This window comes from Equus caballus, chromosome 1, assembly GCF_041296265.1.
Source record: "Equus caballus isolate H_3958 breed thoroughbred chromosome 1, TB-T2T, whole genome shotgun sequence".
Classification (NCBI taxonomy): Eukaryota; Metazoa; Chordata; class Mammalia; order Perissodactyla; family Equidae; genus Equus; species Equus caballus.
Window position 1 is genome coordinate 35,524,074 of NC_091684.1, and position 26,436 is coordinate 35,550,509.

At 37.1% G+C, this 26,436-nt stretch overlaps 2 protein-coding genes across 10 annotated transcripts in view; both read right to left on the bottom strand.

Annotated features, from left to right (window-relative positions):
- HELLS (helicase, lymphoid specific) overlaps positions 1-10,648 on the bottom strand; it is a 43,371-nt gene extending 32,723 nt beyond the window's left edge. Inside the window, exons 1-4 of one of the 4 annotated variants that reach the window (XM_070261693.1) lie at positions 10,556-10,648; positions 5,990-6,474; positions 5,457-5,578; positions 1,748-1,870 (exon numbers count right to left, since the gene is read on the bottom strand). In XM_070261693.1, coding sequence (XP_070117794.1) covers positions 1,748-1,870; positions 5,457-5,578; positions 5,990-6,020 — 276 coding nt within the window. In that variant the 5' untranslated portion in view covers positions 6,021-6,474; positions 10,556-10,648. Of the gene's footprint in view, positions 1-1,747; positions 1,871-5,456; positions 5,579-5,989; positions 6,475-10,555 lie in introns of those variants that run through there. The other 3 variants (XM_023642224.2, XM_001502276.6, XM_023642226.2) reach the window with 3 other exon arrangements.
- Positions 10,649-13,483: 2,835 nt separating this feature from the next.
- The window catches only part of TBC1D12 (TBC1 domain family member 12), an 81,001-nt gene continuing 68,048 nt past the window's right edge, over positions 13,484-26,436 (bottom strand). For 5 of the 6 annotated variants that reach the window (XM_005602359.4, XM_023642245.2, XM_023642254.2 and 2 more), the window contains 6 exons: positions 25,857-25,954; positions 24,864-24,935; positions 20,522-20,650; positions 20,143-20,252; positions 16,139-16,397; positions 13,484-15,374 (listed from right to left, as the gene is read on the bottom strand). In XM_005602359.4, coding sequence (XP_005602416.4) covers positions 15,306-15,374; positions 16,139-16,397; positions 20,143-20,252; positions 20,522-20,650; positions 24,864-24,935; positions 25,857-25,954 — 737 coding nt within the window. In that variant the 3' untranslated portion in view covers positions 13,484-15,305. The remainder of the gene's footprint in view (positions 15,375-16,138; positions 16,398-20,142; positions 20,253-20,521; positions 20,651-24,863; positions 24,936-25,856; positions 25,955-26,436) is intronic. The other variant, XR_011436791.1, reaches the window with a different exon arrangement.

A 26,436-nucleotide genomic window follows, 5' to 3' on the forward strand; every position in this document is an offset into this window, starting at 1 on the left:
ATGGTGTTGAGGGAGGCAGCCACATTGCTTACAGTCTTGTAAGGCCATGGTAAGGACTTTAGCTTTCTCAGAAACAACGTAAGCTGGAAAGCAGTGAAACATCATTAGAGTAGTGAGTGGGGGCAGGGCAGGGGGTGGAGGATGGCGGAAAGGAAAAGGAAGCAGTGAAGAAAAACAATTCTTTACCCAGTAGAAATATCTTTCAAAAAATGAAGACAAATGAAGACTTTTTCAGACATATAAAAGCTGAAAGAACATATCATCAACAGAAAATGTAAATGAAATCTTTAACAGAAAGCAGGTCAGTGGCTATCTGGAAATGAGGGAAGACAGGAATAAGGGATGGGAGTGAATTAAACAGGGGCAGGAGGAGCTGACCCCATGGCCTAGTGGTTTAGTGTTTAAGCTCAGCACATTCCGATTCAGCAGCCAGGGTTCCGTTTCAGGGCTCAGACCCACACCACTTGGCAGCCATGCTGTAGCAGCAACCCACATGCAAAACAGAGGAAGACTGGCCAGTATGTTAGCTCAGGGTGAATCTTCCTCAGGAAAAAAAAGGGGAAGAGGGCAGGAAATTAGCCATTTAAAAAAGGAATGAAATCATGCCATTTAAGACAACGTGGACGGACTTAAGGGCATTATGCTAAGTGAAGGAAGTCAGAGAAAAACAAATACCACATGATCTCACTCATATGTGGAGTCTTAAAAAAAAAAAAACAAAAAAACACAAACTCTTACATACAGAGAACAGATTGGTGGTTGGGGGGGGCGGGCAGTGAAGGGGATCAAAAGGTACAAATTTCCAGTTATAAAACAAATCAGTCATGGGAATGTAACGTACAGCATGGCAACTGTTGTTAAAACTATATTGCATATTTGAAAGTTGCTGAGAGTAAATCTTAAAAGTTCTCATAAAAAAAAAATTTGTAATCATGTATGGTGATGAATGTTAACTAAACTTATTGTGGTATCATTTTGCAATATATACAAATATCAAATCATTACATTGTACACCTGAAACTAATACGTCAATTATACCTCAAAAAAAAGGGGGGGCAGGAAGAATTTTTTCAAGTTGATGATGATGTTCATTATATCTGATTGTAGTGGCTTCATGGATGTATGTATGTCAATACTTACAAAACTGTACATTTTAAATGTATGTAGTTTATGTCAATCATATTTCAATAAGCAATTTAGGAAAAAAAAGACTAAGAAACATAAAATTCACAATTTCCAGCATCCAAAAAAAATAAAAACACTAGACAGGATAAAAATCAGCCAATAGGTAAAAAGAAAAATAAATGGTAGGACATTCATACAATGGAATGCTTCTCAGGGATAAAAAGAATGACCCATTGAATAGACACAACATAAGTGAATCTCAAAAATATGCTGAGCTAAAGAAGCAAGACACAAGAAGAATGCTTACCATATGATTCCATTTATATAATATTCTAGAAAAAGCAATACCAATCTACTGTGACAGAAAACAGATTATCAGTGGTTGCCGAGATCCAGGCATGGGGATCACTGAGACAAGGGAACTTTTTGGGGTGATGAAAATGTTCTTCATCTTGATTGTGCTGATAGTTATTTATACAGGTCTATACATTGGTCAAAACTCATCAAATAGTACATTTTAAAATGTGTTCATTTTATTGTATGTAATTTATATTTCAATAAAACTTTTTAAAAAATTTAAGCTACTGGTTGTAATCAATTGATTACAATCACCTATACATACCTCTAATTGTTGCTGTTCCATTTTAGTCAATAAAAATTTGGAGTAGATATTGCTTTTTTCAAGCAAATGTTGAAGTCTACGGTACCGAATGTCCATGGATTCTCTATCCCAAGACATGCGAGCCTATCCAAAGAGAAAATTTCCCCGTAATTAAGTTATCTTGACATACACTGACTTTTTTTGCATAAGGTGTAACAAAAATGGTTAGATAAGTGCTCTCTAGGTTTAACATAGTTCCTATATATATTTAATATATTTCCTATATATATTTAATATATTTATAAAAAACAAGTTTATAATATTAAATTCATTTACTAAAAATAGTTTATTTTCCAAACCAAAAACTAGAACAAATAGCTGAAAAATATGATTCTTGGGTTCAACAGGCAATCCGGTAAGATGTAGTTTGGACACCAAAATACTGAAATTAGGACAGTGGACATATGGTTACCGGCATCTACTGAGCTGAGGATCCATTTTTAAAATATTTGAAATTAAAGTTAGAAAGTAAATATTTAATTCAAGGTGGATTTATGTTTTTAAACAAGCAAACGATTTCAGAAAAGAAAATTCTCATATACCAGTTTTATTGGAAAGAGCATTAGAATGAAAAAACCTCAGTGGCTAGGGATTAGAACATCTATTTGTAGAACTTAAAAAGTGTATTGTCAAAACACTTCAACATGCTAAATCTATGGATGATTTCTTACAAGCATCTCTTTCCACCTCAGTATTGTGTTCCCCTCATCTTTTTGCTTTCTTACTGTCATACTGCCATACTCTTAGCTTTATCTTTCACCTCTGTATACCTTCCAATTACAAACCGTTGCTTTTCATATTACTTTTACACACGATTTATTTACTGAGTGATTTCTAAGAGTCTACAATAGTCTAGTGGCTGAGGAGGAATCCTCTCTTAATTCACATTGCTAAAAGTTAAATATTTTAAAAGAAAAATACCAGAGAGTACAAGATAGAAAAAATAAAAGCAACAAATAAATAATATAGTTCAGTGGTCCACAAACTTTTCCTGTAAAGGGCCAAAGGGTAAATATTTAAATATTTAAGCATCATATGGTTTGTACTGCAAATTTACAATTCTGCTTTTTTTCTTGGATAAGAGGGGTCATAGACAATATGTAAACAAATGGGCGTCGTTGTGTTCCAATGAAATTTTACTTACATAACTAAGCACAGGCCAACTCCAGTTCATAATTTGCCAACCTAGTATAATCTGAATTCAAAGGAAAGCATCAAGTGGGCTGAAGAGAGTCAAGTGAGAGCTAAATTCATCTACTAAAGCCAAATACATGCAAACCTCACCAACCAGCAACGCCACTCCTGAGACAGAGTATGGGTGTGTGTGTGTGTCCGTGCACACACTCGCATGGGCTAAAGTTAGCATAATCTACTTAAATTTAATTTAGTGGTTAAGGACTGAGCTTGCAACTCAGACACCATTGTATGTTGGCTTCTATTTCCTAGATCTTATGTCCTCTCTCTCGTTTTTCTTCCAAAATAAATTGCTTTTCTATTACAAAAACACTGACAATAAGATGTCTAAGAATAAGTCTAAAGTGACACATGTGCATTACAGAAAAATTAAATATTAAAAAAAAATCACCCATAATCCTACTGTGCAGATAATCTGTTAACATCTTATCAAACTGTATTTTCAGTTCTTTTAGGACAGCCTTTCTTTTACCATTACCACTATACTTCTGCGATTACACCTGGTAGCCAACGAATGAGGCGGTTATTATAAATGGGGATATAAAATTAGACTTCATAAAGATGAACTCTTAAATTTTTAACTTTCTTAATCTGTTTAAAACTTTAGCTAAAATATTCTGGACTTAATTTAGATATATCTGCTACCTTAAATTCTGTTCAGGATAAATTAGCATAATTTTTTAAGTAATTAAAGTTTTAAGATGCCATCATGGAACAATAATTTATAATTAACATAATTAATACTATGCTAATGTTTAACCTTTAAACCCAATCTTCCCTATTTCAAAATAATTTTGTAGTAAATCTTATTTATCATTACTCTTTCTTGACTTAACAATTTTATTGTTTGTTTTATTAAGGTAAATTGTAGCTCCATCTGTGGAAAGCACTGAGTGCCTGGCAAGGAGCATCTCTTGACGACTAGAGTGAAAGAGTATGCCAATGGACACCAAGAGCACCAATTCCCCACTGTCTACCCCATTATCTCTCCCATCACCAACTCTAAGATTCAGGCGATGAGGAGGAGGGGAGTTATATTTCAGTCTACACAATATGAACTATTTTCCTTTTACCTCTCCAAGAAATCTCCCAACTCTTACCTTTTCCCCTCCCCCACTACATATACTGAATGCTACTCTTAAGTCTTCTAGACTAACAATGACTTCTTTCAAAAGCAAATGCAGGTAAAAAGCCAAAGAAGATAACTGCAGCAAATGAATGTCAAAGTAGTTCTCCAGGCTCTTCACAAAACTTAAAGTCTCCTAAAGCAAAGTAAATGCTTCCCATTAACGAACTTAAGCTGGCTCTACCTCTCTTAAGTACTTCTAAATATATGCCCATAAATACAGTATTCTCCCAAAAGAAAAGGAATCTTTACTTTTGCATAGTGAGTTTTTGGCCTCCAAAGACAGGTAGGAAGAGACTTAACTCTTAGAATTCTCTCCAGTCACCTAGGGAATAACTAAAAGTGTCAAGGGCAAAAATTAATAAATTCTTTTACTACCTCTACAAAAAAGCAATGTAACGACAATAGATGACAATACTACCAGATTTTTAGCATATTACACCTTTGTGTCAGAAGGACTGAAAAGAGCTCTACGCTTTATTCACGGAAGGACTGAAAATGAATTAGAAATGGCTATTTTAAGTTCTAGGATATGTAACTGCATCATATTATTCAATGTATATTTCCTTAGAGAGGTATAGGGTTAAGGACAAGAACTCTGGCGACCGGTGGAGTTCAAATTTGAGTTCATTAGCGTGTGACCCCCCAGTGCCTCAGTTTCCTCATATGTAAAAGATTTCAAAAGTACCTATGTCATCTTAATATTGAGGATAAATATATTATAAAAAAAAAATCACTTAGTAGGCAGTACCTACTAGCCGATGGCATCATTCTTTCTCTTTTATACGCAATAATTAAGCAGCAGGGTAGGACTTGATTACTGAGGTGAAGTATACTTAAGAATTGAATTTTCAAGCAGTTAAAAATTACTTTTAGTAATCTACACACTAGATACTCTGTACAAGAAAACCACAATAACTTATCATCAAAAAAAGTACACCAAGTTTTACCTAAAGGAATCTTATTTAGCATTAGCCCAAGAAACCAAGAAAACAAAAAGCAAGTTGATCACTTAGGTGGAAAACACCACTGAGAGAATTCACTAGAGAGGATTCACTAGCGACATTGGAAGAATTATAATAGCTGAACAAGCAATTTGAGATGCTCACTTAAAAGAGAGATGAGGCCACTTTATAGAGTAAGACTCCATCTCCTAGAGGCATCACTCAAAGCACGTGCGAAGGTTTCTCAAAGATAGCATCTGTAAACACACAGACAGATAAACAAGAAAGCCCGTTTCCAGGTTTATGAAAACACCAGACTAGTCAACCTAGGAGCACAAACCACACCTCCCAGGAAGCAGCAGGTTACTCCTGGCTCTAACGACGATGAACTTGATTCCTAAATTACCTTTTCTAGCATCTTCCGCTCCCTCTCAAGTCCGGCAGCCTCAAGCTGTTCCTCCTCTTCTAGCATGGCTGGGGTAATCACGGCGGGCTCCACTCGCTCAGCCACATCTGGAGCCAGGGACCCTAAGAGGGCAGAAGGCTTTTAAACTGCACTTTTAGAAAACTGCCAATTACTCAACTCCCACATTAAACAACCTTCCTCCTCTTCCCACATGCATCTGAGGCAAAAGACCCACGGAGACGCCAGCATCACCTCAGAAGACATCCTAGGTCTTCCCAACGTCACTAAGCTGCCTGGACCCATTCACAAACCGGGATGCTGAGGAAAATGCAGCTTCCCTGAGTAAAATCTCTTCCATCACGCACGTATGTGCCATTCCGGGAGTCCTCCACGCCCTCTCCACAGCTTCCTTCCCTCCTCAGGCTCTGCCCGGGGTCGGCTCTTCCCCTGAAGCTCGGCTGCAGCCTCCATGCTGCACCCCCCCGGCCCGGGACGCCGCCGCCCGTGCCCGGAGGAAGGTTCTCGTCACTCACCGCCGCTGCTCGCGGGCCGCTGTGCCGGCATGGCTAAACACACACTCTAGAACCAGGTCCCTTGGTCTCAGCGCCTGCAACACCGCGCGCGATATCCTCACAGCGGCTGCCGGTCCGAGTCTTCTCACCAAATCCCCGACCAGAGAAAAACGCGCGCTTCTCTTTCGCGGGAAAACGCCGTCATCTCGCGATACTTCGTGCTACCCGCCCCGCCCCCGAGTCCCGGAGGCGCGAGATTTGGCGCAGTTTGGTGCTCGTCCGAAACGGTGAGCTTTCACCTGGGCTTGTGTTTCGGGGTTGCGCTGCAGAAGTCGGCCTTTAACCAGCGCTGGGATACCGGACGAGCCTGCCTGCCGTGGAGGGCCCCGTTTCCTCGCGTGTTGGATGATAGGTCCGAACTACGAAATACTTTAGGAGCGCTCTTAAGAGTTTGCAGGGCACCTTCACGCACTGGCTGATGTGATTAAATCCGCCAAGCGATGATCCTTTAGGTAGAAAGATGTATGAGTATCCAGGTGAGGATGTCGGAAGCGAATACTGCCAGGCTCGCCTGCGAGGCGCAGTGCGTAGCTCACGTTTTGAGTGAATATTCCCCGAAATGACCCAGAAGAGGGCTTTTTTTATGGGTGGAATGAGAGAGAGAGAAATATTAAGATTATGATAGAGTTTTAAAAAGTTGAGGATAAGGGAAAACCGAATGCAGTTTTAAAGGAGCGGAATGGCCAGTAGAAGGGAGGTAAGATTGAGGAATTCCGCAGACCAGTAAAGTGAGCACCTGAAGGAAGAGGCAGGGCTTTTCTTGTCTCTAGTTTTCCCTTCAGCCTTCAATTCCACCCTTTCTTGTCTTGAAGTCCCTTTCAAAAAGTTCCTGTGTCGTCCCCCCACCTCAGAATTTATGGTGTACCTGCCATGTAACAACCTATTTCCCTCATTTCTGACTCCAACAACTTTAATAATTGTATTTGTACAAAATCTTAAGGGTTTACATTGCACATGCATCATAACCGTCTTCAGCAACCTTCATTACAACACCGAGATTAGCAGAGCAGATTTTTATTCCTGCACTATAGTGAGAAAACATGCTCAGAAAGGATAAATTGACTTGCTCAGAAGCCAACAGTCACTGTGATAGAACAGGAGTCAAACCTAAGTCTTTTGACTCCTAGTTCAGTATTATTTTGAAATAAAGTGTAGTCTCAGCTCTTAAATCATACCTCTTTCTAATCAAAGACAATAGCTATCAGTCTCACTCTACGTAAAATTTTTAACCTTCACCAAACTATCCTCCAAAATTTTTCTCTTTAACGTTTGAAACACGGCTTTTTACAGGTTTTCCCCCAAATGTATTGAAAAACTTCCCTCTTCCTTCTTTTGAACTCAATTGTGGCCCACCTCCCAAAATCTTTCCTCCATCTGTTGCTTTTCTCTGTGCACTTTGTTCCTTGTAGCATCTGCTCTACAGCCTTCGATGATCAGCTTAAGGCCGACAACTTCCCTTCTAAATCCTTAGTGATGAAGATTTGTCCAAACACACATGAGATGGAGTTCAAGGCAATTTCATCTGATTCGCAAGGAACAGACATCTCATCTAACATCTGGCCCCATACTTGTTAATATAAGTACACTGGTGCATTTCCTGACCCATGTCTTCCATTGGGCAGACCTTCCCTCAGAATGGCTGTGAAAAGTTTTGTTCATTCATTCTTATTTAAGGGCCTACATTTAAATGTCTTCTGGGTACCGGGAACTTTTCTATGAGCTGTACAGCAATAGACAAGACAGACAAGATCCCTGTTGATATGGAACTTAAATTCCAGGAGTTGTGGCAAATAAGTGTGTGTGGGAGGGGGATGTGAGAAGTAATTTGCAAGATATTAGAATAGAGTCGCGTGAGAGGAACTGAGTAGTTATAGACTGGGTAGTCAGGTATCGGAGGAAGTGACACATTTAAGCAGTGAAGCAGCCAGCTTGCCCAGGGGAAGAATATTCCAAGCAGAAGCTAGAGCTAGTGCAAAGAGACTAAGGCAGGAATAAGCTTGGGCATGTCTGAGTATCAGAAGGCCAGTATGATTGAAGCAGAGCTGGCAAGGGGTGTGACAAAAAGTCAGAAGTAGTCCGTCCAGATGAGGCACTGATTTTTTTTTTTTTGAGGAAGATTAGCCCTGAGCTAACATCTGCTGCCAATCTTTCTCTACTTCATATGTGGGACGCCTACCACAGCATGGCTTACCAAGTGGTGCCATGTCCTCACCCAGGATCCGAACCAGCAAACCTCAGGCCACCGAAGTGGAACGTGCAAATTTAACGGCTGCAACACCGCCAGCCCCTGATATTTTCTTCTAAGTAAGATGTCACAAGTCATTCTTTTGTTTTCTTACCCACACAAAATGTCTTCTTCTTCTAGAATCCTTTTCATATTAATGGATTCACCATCTACCCAATCATAGAAGTAAACAAAAAACAAACAAAAATCAAAAAACAAAATCAGTGTTCCCTCTTGCTTACACTTAGATGGCCCCACTTCCTGCCTACCTCACAAAGTAAACAAGAGCTACAAAACAGAACTCCCCTTTCAGATTCCCAAGACCATATTTACACAAACCTACCTGCAGCTGAACACCTTTTCCACCTTACCTCGTGCTATACTCTGGATCCAACTCCTGGCAGCCTATTCAGGAATCTTAGATTACACATTATCCCATTCTCTTTCTTACACCTCTACTGAAAACTTTCCATTAGTACTTACTTACATCTCTCCCATCTTAAAAGGAAGGAGGCAATCTCCTTTTTTACAACCATTATCTATTCTCTCTTTCCCTTTATAGCTAACTTAGCTATCTTTAATTTCCTTGCCTCCCACTGATTCTTCAACCATTTGTCTGGCTACTGCACTCAGCCCACACTAAAGTGAGGAAATCAATGACCTACATGTTGCTAAATTTAGTGGACATCTCAGTCCTCATCTCAACCTCACTGCCACATGACACTATCAATCACTCTTTTATGGTCCCTTATTTTTTCTGACCCCCAATATTCCTATTTCTGACCTCTACTAGTTCATTCTCTTCTACTCAACCTTTAAATGGTGAACTTTCTGAGTAAGCCAGAAATAATTTGAGTTGTTTCTAGCTAATTGCATAATCTAATAGAAATATTTTAAATGAAAGATAAGTTCACTGAGAAATGGCCCCATATAAAAGTAATCTATTCATCCATATATATCACAGGTAGTGCTAAGCACTATTTTGGGCACTAGCAATCAGTGGTAAAAAAAGACAATGTTTCTGACCTCAGAGTTTACACTGTAGTGGAAACAATAGACAAACAACTATATAAGACAATGTGAGCCAGTGATAAGTAATAGGTACTATAAAGAAATATGAGGGGCCGGCCGCGTGGCCAAGTGGTTAAGTTTGCGCACTCCGCTGCAGGCGGCCCAGTGTTTCCTCGGTTCCGATCCTGGGCGCAGACATGGCACTGCTCATCAAGTGACGCTGAGGCGACGTCCCACATGCCACAACTAGAAGGACCCACAACTAAGAATATACAACTATGTACCAGGCGGCTTTGGGGAGAAAAAGGAAAAAATAAAATCTTTAAAAAAAAAAAAAAGAAATACGAAGCAGAGTAAGGTCCCGAGAATGACAGAGGATGGATATTTAGAGAAAAGTCCGATTCTGAGGAAGTGACATTGAGCAGGGATCTGAATGAAAAGCTAATATAAGCCATACAAAGACTGAGGCAAGGAACATTTCAGAGGGAACAGCAAGAGGAAAAGCCCTTAGGTAGATAGCAGTTTGGCAGATTGAGAAATGGCAAGAAATCCATTAGGTCTACAGTGGCGTTAATGAGGCTGAGTGGTTGAAATTGTAGATAGGCAGAGACCACAACACACAGGAACTTGTAGAGCAGGGTAAAGAGTTTGGGATTTTTCTTTTTTTTTAGGGAGATTAGCCCTGAACTAACATCTGCCACCAATCCTCCTCTTTTTGAGCTAACATCCATGCTCATCTTTCTCCAGTCTATATGTGGACGCCTGCCACAGCACGGCTTGACAGGTGGTGCATAGGTCCACACCTGGGATCCAAACTGGTGAACCCCCAGCTGCCAAAGTGGAACATGCGAACTTAACCACTGTGCCACCAGGCTGGCCCCAGAGTTTGGATTTTATTATGAGGAATGCCACTAGAGGGTCTTGAGCAAGGAAATGATAGGATTTGCTTTACACATAGTCTAATCAAAGGGATGAGAATTATTTACTTTTTCAAGGGCTCACATAAGTGGGTTTAAAAATCAAATCAGAAGAAATATTATAACAAAGTAATGAGAAATTACCTTATTGCACCACAATTTATTTAAAAATCACTTGGTTTAATTATAGAACAAACCCTATCATTCACTTTCCAATTTATCTTCTTACTTTAAAGTCCAAACACAACATGCAAAGCCTTTTACAATCTACAAGGTTTTAATCAATACTTCCCTTTCAAAATTTCTTAAGAATTTAGATGCTAAAATTAAAAGCCTTTGGATTTATGTGATAATCAAAATACATTATCTACTTACAATACTGGTTATCGATATTGCCTAGACCAGGAAAATTGGAAACTTCACTTTCTGCCTTTATAATACCATTGTGTATATCATTTCATCGTATGCCTGAAGATGAAAAATGAGAACATATATATCCCATTGTTGTCAATTTTGTATACTCCAAGTCTATATTAATCATTTACATTTTATTACAAAAATAATTTTCCAAGTACACTGCAATAGTACAAAAGTGATTTTACCTTAAATAAAATCATGAAAGTGTTGGTGCCTACAAACATAGGTTCCCTACCCGCCACAGACAAGGGGCCAAATAAAACTGGACCACCAGGCTTATGGCAAGAAAAGGGTTTTTATTTCGGATGGTATCAGCCAGGAGACGAGAGTGAGTCCTCAAATTTGTCTTGTTTTGTCTTGTCTTCCCAAAAGATGGGAGGCAAGGCTTGTGAGAAATGTGGCTGTTTGTAGACAGGGGCAGGGAGTCAGTGACCTTGCTGGTCAGAGCCTTCCCACCAGCCTGCTTTTGGCCTTGGGAGGCTGCTTACAGGAAGAAGGATGATAAGGGAATTTGCAGGTGGGCCACGTTGGCTGTTTGTCTCCATGGCAGATAGTGGGGATAGTGGATTCTGGAACCAGGAAGCCAGGGGGTAAACAGGGAATGAGTGTTTTGGCTTTAGCCCCATATGTGCTGGGTTTAATGTGGAGGAACTGATATCAGGGCCAGTATCAAAAGTTTTTTTTTTACTTAAGGGACCGCCTGGTGGCGCAGCAGTTAAGTTCCCACGTTCCGCTTCTTGGCAGTCCCGGGTTCGCGGGTTCAGATCCCGGTGCGGACATGGCACCGCTTGGCAAAAGCCATGCTGTGATAGGCGTCACACGTATAAAGTAGAGAAAGATGGGCATGGATGTTAGCTCAGGGCCAATCTTCCTCAGCAAAAAGAGGAGGATTGGCAGTAGTTAGCTCAGGGCTAATCTTCCTCAAAAAAAAAAAGTATTGTTTACTTAAATATTTAACAGATTAAAAAAAATTGTATTGCAAAAGTGTCTAAAGTCAAATTTCCTCCTGGTGTTTATTAAAAAATAAACCCAACCCAAAAAACAAAATGCACATGATAAAACCTCATTAATTGGAACTGAGGGAAGATCAATGTGAATGGTAGAATGTTTGGAAAGAAATGCAACTTTGCTAATTTAGCAAGACTTGTAAGTTGAGGTAATCTATCAAAATGTTAAGAGGCAGTGCTTTGCTCATAATCACAGCTTAACAAGTGTTGCTGCATTCATTCAAAGTACCAAGTAGCTCACTTCTACTGCAATTACACTGTTAGTAAGCAAACAATATTTTTAAAGGGCAAGGCTTCGTTCTCTCTCTGAAGTGGCTAATTTTCCTGAAATCTTTCTAAAACTTCCATTTAATTTTCATTTTTACATGTTATGAAAGCAGTGAAGTTCTAATTAATGTAGTTTTACTACATTTGGGAATTCATATTTTGGACACTGCTTTGACAATATCAAAGTAATATGAATTCAATACAAAAATCACTTTCTCTGCCAGAGGGAAGACTTTGTTTTCTGATTCTATAGATGTTAACTAGTCAAGGCAAATTAAAACCTGAGTTTCCAATGCTACCTCACATGTGTTTTGCCTCTTTTATACCAATCTCTGCTGTCTGAATATGCTCATGGAATACAAAATAATTTTCTTATCCAAACGAAAATAGGAAATGAAAAATCAAAATAAGCCATATGGCATCATAAAGTAACATAAATTATTCCATCATCATAAGCTTTAGAATTATACCCTCCAACAGTGTAGACTCTAAAAAGTGTAAAAATAACATTAATTCCTAAGCTACAATGAAAACTGTTATCCTGAAGTCAAAGGCTTTGAAAATCTCAATGCCCTTTTGCAAATGCCACTAACTTTTGTAAAGACAAACAAATATGCTCAAACCAATAACATTATATGAAGGTCATCGATGTAAAAGAAATCAGCAAAAACTATGACTATATTCTATGACTTTAGGAAAATTATGCTAGTTACTGGAGTCTTCTAGTAGCATTTAAATAAGACAATGTAGACCTGGGCTAAAAGGACAATGAAGTGAGATATATATAAGGTAGACAAACAAATGAAACACCATATTATTTCACATTTATCTTGAAGATTTTAGGAAAAGTTACTTTTTGTTTTTTGAGAAAGGTTAGTCCTGAGCTAACATCTGCTGCAAATCCTCCTCTTTTTTTTCTGATGAGGAAGACTGGCCCTGAGCTAACATTCGTGCCCATCCCATCTTCCTCTACTTTATATGTGGGATGCTTGCCACAGCATGGCTTGACCAAGCAGTGCGTGGGTCTGCACCCGAGATCCGAACTGGTGAACCACCAAAGCAGAGTGTGCAAACTTAACTGCTGCGCCACTGGGCTGGCCCCTAGGAAAAGTTATTTTATTTTTGAGGAAGATTAGCCCTGAGCTAACTACTGCCAATCCTCCTCTTTTTGCTGAAGACGACTGTCCCTGAGCTAACATCCGTGCCCATCTTCCTCTACTTTATACATGGGATGCCTACCATAGCATGGTTTTTGCCAAACGGTGCCATGTCTGCACCCGGGATCCGAACCGATGAACCCCAGGCCGCCGAGAAGCAGAACATGCAAACTTAACCGCTGTGCCACTGGGCCGGCCCCAGGAAAAATTATTTTTTAATTGACCAAATAAATTGTCATCCACTGACCATGTGAATAACCCCGTATTGCCTGTATAGGAGGTTCAAGGGAAGATACAATATTTAGCTGCCAGTTGTCAGTCTTAAGAGACTGAAGGCCTAGTGCATCCCTTGGAAGAGAAATTTGGCAAAAAAAAACACGTTTATTCCTTTTTTCTTCTAAATGTGGTTAAATAATCCAGATATCCCCAAAGTAAGGAAGACTCATTTCAAGTAATTACTCTGCTTACAAGTTTTATTTACACAATAACTGTTAACAGTGGTTCTTAGTGAATTCCTTGTATTTACATTTTATATACACAATCATACTTGAAAAGTAAAGAAACTGTACAATAATAAAAGTAAGAAAAAGAAATACAGTAACTTAGATTCAACTCAGGAAACAAATACACAAAGTTAAGATTAAATTTAGGCCAGTAGTATAACCTCAATGAGATTACTGCCAGGTGTTACATTCCCTCTATCAGGGCCACCAATACCAAGGAAGTAGCTACCAGAGTTAAAATGTCATTCTAAAACCGATTAAGACCCTGGGTGCTCCTTCAATATTTTACTATACTACCAGTTTCCACTAAGCAAGCTCCTATGACAGGAGTTAACTTCAAAGGGTTCCACTAGTGGTCCCTAGGCTAGAATGACCCATGGGGTAAAAATATATGGGTACCATCTGGTCCCATACTTCTAAAGAGGCAGTCACTATACTAACAAGGTTCTGAGGCTTGTTAGTTTGAAGACTATATACCACTAACACAAATAGTGTGCTTAAGTGTTGTTTCAAACCAAACTGCAACAAAAAAGCACACTATAAATCTAATTACTAACCAAATAACATGTTATACAGATACCACTCATAATACTCAAGTGATTTATTTTAGGTTAAAGAATTAAACATATTATAATAAATTTAATGTCAATTTATCAATAATTAATAATTACTTTATCCACTATATCATCAAAATTAGGCTCATTAGAAAAAAGTTAATTTTATCTTTTTCTTTTACTCTTATTTCCATTGATTAGAAAATTATACACAGTGTTTTTAACAAATCATGGACTTTGCTACATATTAAGATTTCAAATTTCAAACTGGAATTAACAAATTTTGTTTCTACAGACAGTAAAGGAATTTTAACTAAAAAATTTAGTCTTGCCAAGTAGCACGCTATTTAAGAACTCTTAGAATTCATAACTTTTTACCCTTATCAGTGAAAAATCTCATTTATATTTATGGACTTACTCCCAAAATCAAGTCATCAGTCCACTAAAGTGCAAAGAACTCTCCTTCTACCAGTTAGAGTCTTAAATTACTAGATGAACAATTTCTTAGACAAGAAACAGAAAGGCTAAAATTCTTTCAGGGATAGGAATTCCTTAAGGAAAAGAAATAATTTCTCTTCAAAAACAAATAGACATGATACTGTAGAAAAACACCTAAACAAATGCTAAACAATCTTCCACCAATATTTCCAGTTCCCAGATAACCCAAACTTGCCCCGGTCTGTGAATGAAGATCAACAACAACTTCAGTGACTTAAATAATTTACAATCAAAGTTACTTATTCTTGGTCCACAATATCTTCAAACGGTTGGAACTGGAGATAATACCTGTATGTACTAAGGTGTTTATTTCAAACAGTATTTTGGAACTTAAAGTAGTATTTAACAATCATTCTCTGACCTCCAAAGTGCCTTTATGGTAACTGTTAAAAAAGAAAAGATGTTGTAAAAATCCGAAGTATCTCCAAAGCTGTTAAAAAAATTTATTGCATTAAACTTGTTTACTCCAAATTATGGAGTATGTACTAGCCATTTAAACTTTTTCTTTTTTAAAATGGCTCTCCCTACAAAATACTTTTTTATTAATACTGTCAGTAGGTTATTCATTTCATTTACTTCAGCCATGGAATTCAAAATCAGTAGTTTTCCATGTCTTGATTCTTTTAGATTTCTCCATTTTCTTCCATGCTTTTTACATAGGAAACAAAAAACATTTATCAAAAAAATTTTTTATATTTCAATTAGTCTGTTAATTTTGAAGATTAGCTTTTCAGAGCAGGACTATTATTCTTGTCTCCTTCTTTAATATCCTTCATTACAGATGAAAAGACCTGGAAATTATATAAAGTAAAGATTAATCTTCAAAAAACTACCGCACAGATTAAAGAGATTTAAATAACTATAGTTTATTAATATGAAACAGCTTTAGTATACTTAACTCTGTCCCCTGAAAGACTGCCATTCTCAAATCCTCTTGTTTGTTTCAACCCAATTTTATGGTATATAATTACATTCCAGTTTTCATCACTTGCCAAATATTCTGAAATTACTATTTGGTAACAGAATATTTTCTGGACCAATATTCTTACATTTTCATTTTCATAAGCAATAAAACTGTGAGCTTTTAATGCCTACTGTCTATTTATTCATGGAGCAAGAGGTAATGCCATCTTTTATGTCACTTAACTTTAGACTGCCAATACGTTTGCCTCCCTAATAAGACTAAGCATCGAAAAAGCCAGGATCATACATTATAATCTTTCTACTGCAAACCTTCAATATACAGCAGGTGTTAAATACAACTGTTGTCTATTTGAAAGACCAAAATAATTATATAATGGATCTGGCAAATACACGACAATTGTAGGTTGTACTTCACTAAGCTCATTAACTACTCTGGACTTACATAAAAATAAAGCCATAGATCTAGATCAGTCAAAGAGGAACAATCTGGTTTTCTTTTCAAAGTCAAAAATTATTTTTTAAATATATTTTTTAAATTTAAGCGTTAACATTTGAGAAATTCATAACTTTTTTTACAAGTCAACTGATTGTTTTAACACATTTGTTAAGAGGGAAGAAAATGTCACTCTACCTGAGTCCATTTTTTGGTGCTATTCTGCATCTGAATGGCTGCAATACAGCTGAACAGCTTTTCTGATGTGATATCTTCTGGCAATTTAGTTAGAAACTGTGCTATATGAATAAAGTCCATCTGCAGAAGAATATCTTCATATAATCGGAGGATTCCTAATCCAGTCCTAAATAAAAATTCCTCCCCATCTCTGCAAAATACATCCCAGACTCGACAGGCCAGATCAAGTGGTAGTGATTTGCTATATAGTGTGAAGATCCTAAAATTAGGGGGGAAAATACTCATTGAAATTTTTCATTCATTGATTCATTTACTCATTAAGCATTTCTAGAAAAGAATAGTGTTTAATTAGGGATAAAAGGCCAATAAAATATAGTTTCTTCCCTCAAAGAACTTGAGTAATGGGAAATTAAGTCATAAATAACATCATTATGTTAATTTACAACCTTACATAGAGATACAGCCTACTACAAACTAGAGTAGCAAAAGAGCCTCTGGTTCAGGGTATGCGCTGTGAAACCAGAATGCCTGAGTCTGATTCTTAAGATTTGCAACTTATTAGTTTTGTTACCTTGAGCAAGATATTTATCTTTGCCATACCTCAGCTTCATTAGTAAACAAAAGATAATAAACTACCTACCTCTCAAGATTCTTCTGAAAATTAAAGAAGTTAATAAATGTAAAGTGTTTAGAACAGTGCCCGGCACATAAGAAATGCTCAATGAAAGTTACCTATTATTATTGTATGAGGAACCCAAGTACCATCTTTTAGTAACCTAAACACAAACCAGAAAGTCTGACTTCTCTCTTTTCTCTTCTCTTTCCACAAACATCCAGTTTTTTTTTTCCCTTCACCAAACTTTACTTAATACTTCTCCTGCAACAGAATCACCAAAAGGTTTCTCATCCTTTCTGACAATGTCTGATCATGTAATTCCTTACCCAGTGGTGCTTCGGGGTGGCATTCTGGTTGGGGAAGTAGGGAGAGCAGGTGCTAGAAAACTTCTCTTGAAATTGCCTTGGCACAGAAAGTACAGACTTTTTACACAGACTGTGTTTACTTGAGGTAGTGCTGATGAAACTTGAGGAAGGGAACTAAAGACTCTCCCACCAAAAAAAAAAAAAAATACCCTTTAGCACTGCCATTTATTTATTCCTCTTTTTTCTTGCATAACTGATTCTGGGATTTGTATGTAATAAGCTAATAAGCTCAAAAGGCAGTGAAACAAAAATCCATGTCTACTTCTTAAATTATAAACACATATTTAATTGCATAACAAAAAGCATACTCTTGGCAGTACAGAGAATATTAATTCACTGTTCAAAATGAGAAAGGGATAAATCAATGTTACCTCAATAAAAAAAATTAAAAATTGAAAAATTATAAAATGAGAAAGGGTACCAGCAATGCCTAGGCAATTTCTTATACACAGTACTCATTATTAGTTCCAAACTGTTCCCTATATCAATTGTGATCCAGATTTGCCTCATGTTCACAATCTTCAAGACTGACAATTGGGGTTTTTTCTCCCTTCTTTACAGATTTAGTATTTGATTTTGGTCCCCTGGGTCCTATGATAGAAAACCCTTCTTCTCCCCTTTATCTTGGGTCCTTCCCAAAGGAACTCTAATTTTCCTAGTGAGAATGGAAGAGAATACATTGAAAAATGACTTAGTTTTTTGAAAAGTCCAAACAAAAGAGCCCCAAACAACTGAGAAGATATCACATTTGATCAATGCCATTATTTATTTTTCTATATTAAAATTTAATCATTTATACTAAACCCACTGATTTTGAATGATTAGGATTTAAGGTTTAAGTATTTCATATTACACTTAACAACCTATCTTAAGAACAATTCTCTACCTCTTCCGCAAAATTAACTCCCCGTTCTATAATCAACTGGCTACTGTTCGCAGAGCCCTAGGCAAACCCTCCAAGTTAAAACACAAGAGCTGGAATCAGAAAGTTGAAAAAAGACATTTGCACCTAAATAAGGCATCATTCCTCTGCCAGAAAGCTGGATAAAGCCTTAGGGGAAAAAAGCCCTCAGTAAAAAACACTATCATAACTATCATAGGCCCTTGTGTTAAGAATAATAAAGGAATAGCAATTAATTATTTCTGAGAGCTTAGTATGTACCAGGCATTGAATGAGATAATCCATGTAAAATACCTCCACTGCAACTCAAGATATAGATATTGATACCAGCTCCACACAAGGTTGACATAAGTGAAGCCATATTGTAGAAAAGACATCATATTGTAACTTTCAATGACTTCTGACTAACTAACCTATGCATGCTCTGTAGATTTTATGGATCCTCCCAGCTACTATAAATTGATAATTTTGTTCTTTTGAATTCCTTAGGAATGTGATGACCCCCAGGCAGAGAGTCTGTGCTGACAGCCATCATCAATGACAACTGAAAGATCAGGGTATAGGACGTTGCTGTGGTCTCTGCATATCCAGTAAAACAAAAGACTATCAGGAACTGAGACCAGATGTCTGCCCCCAGCTGGAGATCAGATGGAGGCCCCACTGGGATTAGGTCTGTTTTTCAGGGACTGTTGAAATTTGGGTTTTCTATACTTCTTATCCTTCTGGTCAGACACCTGATTATAAAATGTGCTTTCATATGTTCCAAAACTGTTGAGCAAGATACAAAATTCTAATACAAAAATGTCAACATGAAGCCGGCAACAAGGGAATATTTCCAAATGAGTGCTTAAACAGTTTCATTCCTCTAACCCAAATCTATGCCCCAATTCAGTAGGAAGTAGCTAGACTGGTCATAGCCCCAAATCCCTCAAGAATGAGGAATACCGAAGAATATGAAGGACTGAAACTAGCAAAGAGTTAGCCACTGATGATTAAGTAGCTAGGAACTAAAGGTTTTTTTTTTTCCTTTTTGCAATTACTGATTATAGTTTTTAGCTGTTTTACCCACCCATTGTTAACTGTGCTGTTTAGGCAATATGCTATCAGACTCCCACTAGGTTCCTATAGATAACATCTCCCTGGAGCCTGGGTCACCATGGTAATGGATGTTTGAGCTGCTTTTCAGGAAAAACCCCTTTGTCCACTCCAGGCTGGTTTAGATCACCAACTCATCAACTGGGCCCATGCAGATGTACAAGAGGCAACCTTTTGATGTCAAGAGGATAAAAACTCCACCTTAGATCATGTTCACACCACCATCTTGTGAGCATGCATCCTATGAAGAGGCATGGAGTCTGACTACACTTGCACACATCATCAATTACCTCACCTCTCCTCACCTCCAATCACCTATCTCCCACCTCTCCTCACCTCCAACCGCTTATCTCCACATTTCAGTCCACTTGCCCCCCATCCTATAAATATCCCTGGGTCCCTATTTTCGGAGAAGCTGATTTGAGACTCATGCTCTCACTTCCTCACATGGCTGCCTTGTGATTAAACTCTCTCTGCCACAATCTCATCATCCTGGTGTTTGGCTTTCTAGGCAGCGGGCAAAAACTAGCCTGGTGCAGAAACAATATTATCATTTCCATTTTATAGATAAGAGTCTTGGGGGCCGGCCCCGTGGCCGAGTGGTTAAGTTCATGTGCTCTGCCTTGGCGGTCCAGGGTTTCGCCAGTTCAAATCCTGGGCATGGACATGGCGCTGCTCATCTAAGCCATGCTGAGGCAGCATCCCACATGCCACAACTAGAAGGACCCACAACTAAAAATACACAACTATGTACGGGGGGCTTTGGGGAGTAAAAGGAAAAATAAAAGCTTTAAAAAAAAAAAAAGATAAGAGTCTAAAACACAAACTGAGGGATTCTGATTTCAACCCAGAGTCCATACTCTTAATCAAATGCTTCCCCACAGAAATGTGAGAGTTTCTATTTGTAAAGAAAGTTTTTTTATATGTATAATCCTGTGCATGAGGTTTACTCTAGTTCCTAAAACACATGCAAAGTTATACTTTGTTTTCCTTTTAATTATTATATTTTATGTATGTTATGACTTACCAGTCTATCAAGTATATGTCTGGTGTAAGACTATAAGATTTGAAATGAAGAAATAGTTTGGAGAGATTTTCTTCAAAAAATACTTCAAATGTTGCAAAATATTTCAACATCTAAAGACAGAAATATCAATAAAATTATTAAAGAGTATACTCTGTAAATAGAGAAATTAAATCCTTAATCATAAATTAACAGAAAATCTTGCTTCGCACACCTTTCCGAGTCTTTTCGTCAAGTGTTCATAAAAGTAAAATTCAGCAAAAAGTTTATTTTAGGTCAGATTACCTTAGTGTTCTAATTATTGTTTTTGACTCTAAAAGGGCATTCAGACCACAGAAACTGACAGTCAAAGGAAAATACAATCCTTTCCAAATGTCCATACCATGCTGTGATCCACACGAAAAAAGGCCAGCTGGCATGGTTTATTCAGGAGATTTGCAAATGCAATGAAGGCATCCGCCTCTTCCAAATTGAGAATGAGAACTGCTGCTATGAAGGACATCCCTTGGACCTTCAAAGAGAAAAGCAATTAATTAAAATGTGCTTACAATAATAATTCTATAGTTTATTGCATTCCTGAAAAATTACAAAGTGATATTACAAAGTAGAAATAACCAAGATTTCTCCTTACTTCCAAACAAAGGTAAACAGAGAGAACCTACTAATAATTATGAGTCCTCCCTAATTTTATATTTTTTGTTCATGTGGTGTGGTTTAAAAAGTATTAGGGAAAATTTTGGAAAAAAGAAAAAAGTATCAGCTTTCACTTGCTACAAAAGCCTATTCTCAGCGTACTACCTAGTTTTCATTTTCTTTCAATCTGAAGTCTTTCAAAGTAAAGTACAGAATCACCAAGTTTAATGACAATCAGGTGATTGTCTTCATTCTTATAACACATCTGTCGGAGGTAGAAAGTGAGGAACTAAGAATAAAAGCGATCTATGAGAAGTGCTGCTGAAATTCCAAAAAAGAAGAGTTTGTGGGGCTTGAGACAGTAAGGCTGACTTCCTGGAAAAAGAGGAGGAAGAAATGTGGAAAAACCATTCCAAGATGGAAAAGATGTATGAGCAAATACATACAGGACCAGCCCAGTTGGAGCACAAGATTTACAAGGGGAACAATGGGAGAAATTAGGAAAAGTAGGATGTATTTACGAATTGTGAAAGGTCTTGAGTAAAAAGCTAAGCCAAACAGATGTTTGCTTGTGAGTTATGGGTAGCTATTTTACATTTTTCAGCAGATAAGTAATATGGAACTACTATTATAAAAAATATTCATTCTTACATTAAAAAAAAGTTTATCAAGAACTTCTGGTAGAGATTTGTATAACAGACTTACACAGAGAGACCACTAAGAATATTTGCAATTATACCCCTCTGTTCCCAGTCAAATGTTTTGAAAGGGCTGCCTAAAATCGCTATTTCTACTTTCTCAGCTCTATTTAAACTCTAGTACACTTTAATCTGAATTCCCACTCTGTTACTTTTACTGCACAAATGGGGTTCTTCTATCTGATGCACATATGCACATAAAAAGCTAATTATTACAGCATCAGCTTTTCAGAGAAGCAAGTTATTTGAAGTCTTTTTCTCTTCCCCTATGCCTAGCTAGTACATGGGAGGAGGTCATTTACTCAGATTACCCATTCTCTATTATCTTTGCAGACATGCAAACAGATCTTTCTTATTTTAGGGGATATTTTCTTATTTTATAGATAATCACTATAAAGAAACAGCTTTAATGAAAAATAAATGTGGGAAAGTTACAAAGCTTACAAAGTTCTTATGGTTGAATCTGAGTCCTGGTCTACAGTTTCTGACTCCTCCTGAGATACTGGGAAATTTAGTTTCTCTTCTCACTTCCACTTTTATGGTATGGCCCCCTTAGAGTCCCACCATACTACAGACCCAGTTCACTATACATGCCAGTAGATACAATCCAGGCAAAATAATAGCTACCTACGACCTTGCTTCAAAGGCTACAGCTTGTAGCAGAGGACCTACCAACAGGTGACACTCAAGACTCAAGAGGTTTACTCTACTCAAAAGTAATCCATAACCATTTCCTCACAATGGAAAACTAATACAATTCAACAATCTAAACAAGAGTGGTCTTAAATAGTGGGATAAGCATACCCTGGAGATACAGACTTTCCAAACAGTACACTATACACTGTCATGGATTATTTTAAGGGAATCCATTCCCACATCCTCAATTTACACGTTTTCTTTTCTTAACATGGTCTAAGAATGTCACTACATTCACAGTAGAAAGTGAAAATCACAGTTCTCATCCATTATAAAACTTACTATGGTGAATTGCTCAGAGGCACGAATTGTGAAACCAAGGGGTAGCTCTAAATACTGTTTGGGAAAAGTCTCTGGCTTTCTGTCATGTATATGAATAGAAATATGACTGAATTCCATTATATGGTAGAATAGAGATAAGTAATAACAATTTTCACTTAGTGACCTCATCTCTTCCATACCACACCTTTTATCAAAGAATACATAACTCTTGAGGGAGAGTCCCAGGAGAACCAATAAAGAAAATAGCAATAGAGATTGATGCCTTTGGATCTTTTAAATATAACTGGAATGTGAACCATTACCAAATCTTTTCAAGACTGAACAAATTACAGATAAGACTTTTACATGATTTATTCACAGATTCAGCATGTTATTCATTAATGCAGTTAAAAACCTGTTTTGTTAAATCACATCATGAAATACGTATTCCAATGTAGTTTATTCTATTCTTTTTAAAGATTGTTTTTTCCTGTTTCTCCCCAAAGCCTGGTATATAGTTGTATATTTTTAGTTGTAGGTCCTTCTAGTTGTGGCATGTGGGATGCTGCCTCAGCGTGGCTTGATGAGCGGTGCCATGTCTGCGCCCAGGATCCGAAGTGGTGAAACCCTGGGCCGCGGAAGCAGAGCGTGCGAACTTAACCACTCGGCAATGGGGCCAGCCCGTATATTATTCTTATCTCATATTATAAAATAAGTTTGATTTGGCTGACTGGTTTGTCACTGAGGCTTGGCATTACCCATTAGGTTATAAGGTGGTCATTTTACATAAATTCAAAGAGCTAAAAAATCTGTGTGCTCTGTAAAATAAAATGAAGAGCTTGCTCATATATTTTTCTTTAAATGGATGATGATATACATAAAATCATTATAGTGTTTAAACTCCAATGGCTACACTTTTTAAAAGACATATGAGTTTTATTTTTTGTTTTTTTGTTGGTGTTTTTTTTTTTTTTTTTTTTTTGTCAGGAAGATTGGCCCTGAGTTAACGTCTGTACCAATTTTCCTCTATTTTTTGTATGTGGGACACAGCTACAGCATGCCTTGATGAGCGGTGTGTAGGTCTGCACCCAGGATCCAAACCCACAAAGCCCAGGCTGCTGAAGTGGAGCACATGAACTTAACCACTATGCCACCGGGCCAGCCCCAAATATGTCAACATTTAACAAGTGAAAAAATTAAGTTCTTTACAATTAAACTTATGATGAAAAAATTTAAATGCCAACTTAAAAATGTGAAGGGGTTACGTAATGTTTTTACAATTCTATTACAGAATACACAAGCAAAACAGTTGAGACTCTGTTCAAATTTCACTTTCTCCATAAGGACTATTGGACCATGTTCTTTAATAACTACACCCTGTCCCATCCCCAAACCTGGCACTTCACCCCTATACTGTGCCATATTTTTCCATAGCACTTATCACCTTGTAACACACATACAATTTACTTATTTGTTGGTTGTTTATTGTCTGTCTCCTCCTTCTAAATCCCAAGTGTCAGAAAGGGAGAAATCTTTCTTTTGTTCACTGAGGTATCTCAAGTGCCTAGAACAATGCCTGGCATATAGCAATAAGCATGCAATAAATATTTGAGTGAATGAATGAACAAATGTACAAATGAACATGCAAGAAAAGAGAGTAAGTTGTACCAGTCACCCTGTTGTGAGGTCTCTAAAATTCTTCTAGTTTAAGACAAAAGTGAAGAGATGAAGGTTTAACGACTTCTAGTTAAACATGGCAAATTTAACACTCACATTTTACCTTGTTCCCTCCTAAATCCAACTAAAATAACAGTTAAAAAAAATAAATATTAACCTAGGAGGACAAAGAGAATGGAAAATAATATAAACAGCAGATAAAAGATGTGAATAGCATTTTAGAAACTGTAGCTTAACTAAATGGAGACTGTTGAGAGGGAAGCCAATAAGCAGCAAGCCAATTCAGCCACAAAATCTGGAAGGTTCAGGAATTGAAGTTATCAGATACCTCTGAAATCAAGGAGTAGGGCTAAAACTAGGATTGGCTGAAAATTTGTAACAAGAGCAAATCTCCTCCCCTATCCTGTATGGACAGGTGCCTATCCTGTCCTCAACCTGGCAAAACATAAGAGATTTATTTCTGAAGGCACAATCAGGAAAAGGAGGGCTGGGGAGAAGGGGACAAGGCACCACACCAACAGCAGGGGCAAAAATAAAAGTTTACAAATTGAATGGTGAAACCCCCAGCTGCTGTCCAGAAAGTTAGCAGCCAGTCTCATAAGTCCCTGGTAGAAAATGGGAAGATTCCTCTCTGGGTAAGTTGATAGGCCTGAGAAAAAAAAGACATAGAGATACAGACAATTGGGAGCCAATAAAGGACACTTTGATAAGATAGATTAAATATTTATATTTAAAAAAAAGACTGAAACAAATACTTACATAACCAACATCAGGTCTGTAACATGTATACGCCCCTAAGATACTATGTAAGACATCATGATATGGGCCACCCTTAGGAAAGAAGAACGAAATGTCAAACTATCCAAATAACTGTCTCTAAGTTAATTCTCAAATAACATGTTAACAAACTTTAGCATTTCCTAAATAACTAGTTTTAGTTACTATATTTAATCATTGTCAAAAATACTATAAATGCACTCTCTGCCAAGAAGTTTTCTAAAGTATTAATAAAAAAACATTAAATCGTGAACAACCAAAAAAAGCCAAATAAGATCACTTGATGGATACAAGGCTATATAGTTTGTGTACAATTTGAAAGACTTTTAGATTTGGTACAATAAGATTATGAAGAAAACAGATTTTTTCATTTGATATAGTTTCAGCAAAAGAAAACCATCAAGCTAAACTAAGTTTATTAATAATTTTAATCTTAATGGTAAAAATTTTTATCTCATTTTAGCAATCAAAAGATAGAGGAATTCCATGTATAAAAACTTGATTCAAATATAAAGCACATATAAGATGTAACCATTTCTCATAAAGTGTAAGCAACTTCATAACAGTCTTTACACAAAAAAATAAACTATTTCTTCCTTTTTCAATAGTAATTCTGAAAAATTTTAAATTTGGGGACAAAGGTCTTTATATTTTAACAATTTACTAGGCAACAATGTTAAAATTCAAATACCTTACAGAGTAAGAAGTAAAACAAAGAAATTCACTTTCATGAAAATACATCAAGAACCTACTACATAAGATATTATGTGCTATGCTAACTGCAATGCATTCAGTCAGTGGAATAAAATAATAGAAATTCCTTTAAAATTTTCCTACAAGTTTTACACTTTTTATATACAGGCCTCCAATTTTTATAGATTTTACTTTAAAAAAAATAGCTATGCATTTAGAGAATCTGTTCCCTTGGATTTAAAAAAAAAAAATAACAGTTACAAGCTAGTTAGAAACCCTCACCTTCTGAAAGATGTAGAGAGATGGAAATGTACGAGATATATCCAACTTAATTAATTCCAGACTGGCCTCCCGATCAGCAACAGATACACCTGCATTTCCTAGGTAGATAAAATTAAAATGATTACTTGGCTATACCAAGTTCAATCTTGTAAACACAGAATGATCACACAGCATATATGTTACTTAAGGCAAGTTAAGATCTGAAGAGTCAAGACATTTAAAGAAATACCACATAGCTTTTGCTGGAACTTAGCAGAGCCTCTTATATGAAGAATATATCTATATGTTTATCAGAAAGTTATATGGTGAAGGATTTCTGCTTCCACTTTTTACAGAAGGTATGGGAAGACTATTGCTCCAAGAATAACTAAGAAAAAACAAATTTCAAATGTCACGTTTAAAAAAAAAAAGGCCTAGAAGATTTAAATCTCAGACAGAGAAGAGTCTTTCCTAGGTGAGTGGCTACCAGTGGCTGTTCTTCTTCCTGGGGGCATCTGCCAAGTCTGGGCATGGGCTCCAGATTGAGCTTCCCGTAGACAAAGGTACTCTGCTTGGGGAAAGAAACCAGAAGAGATTTTCA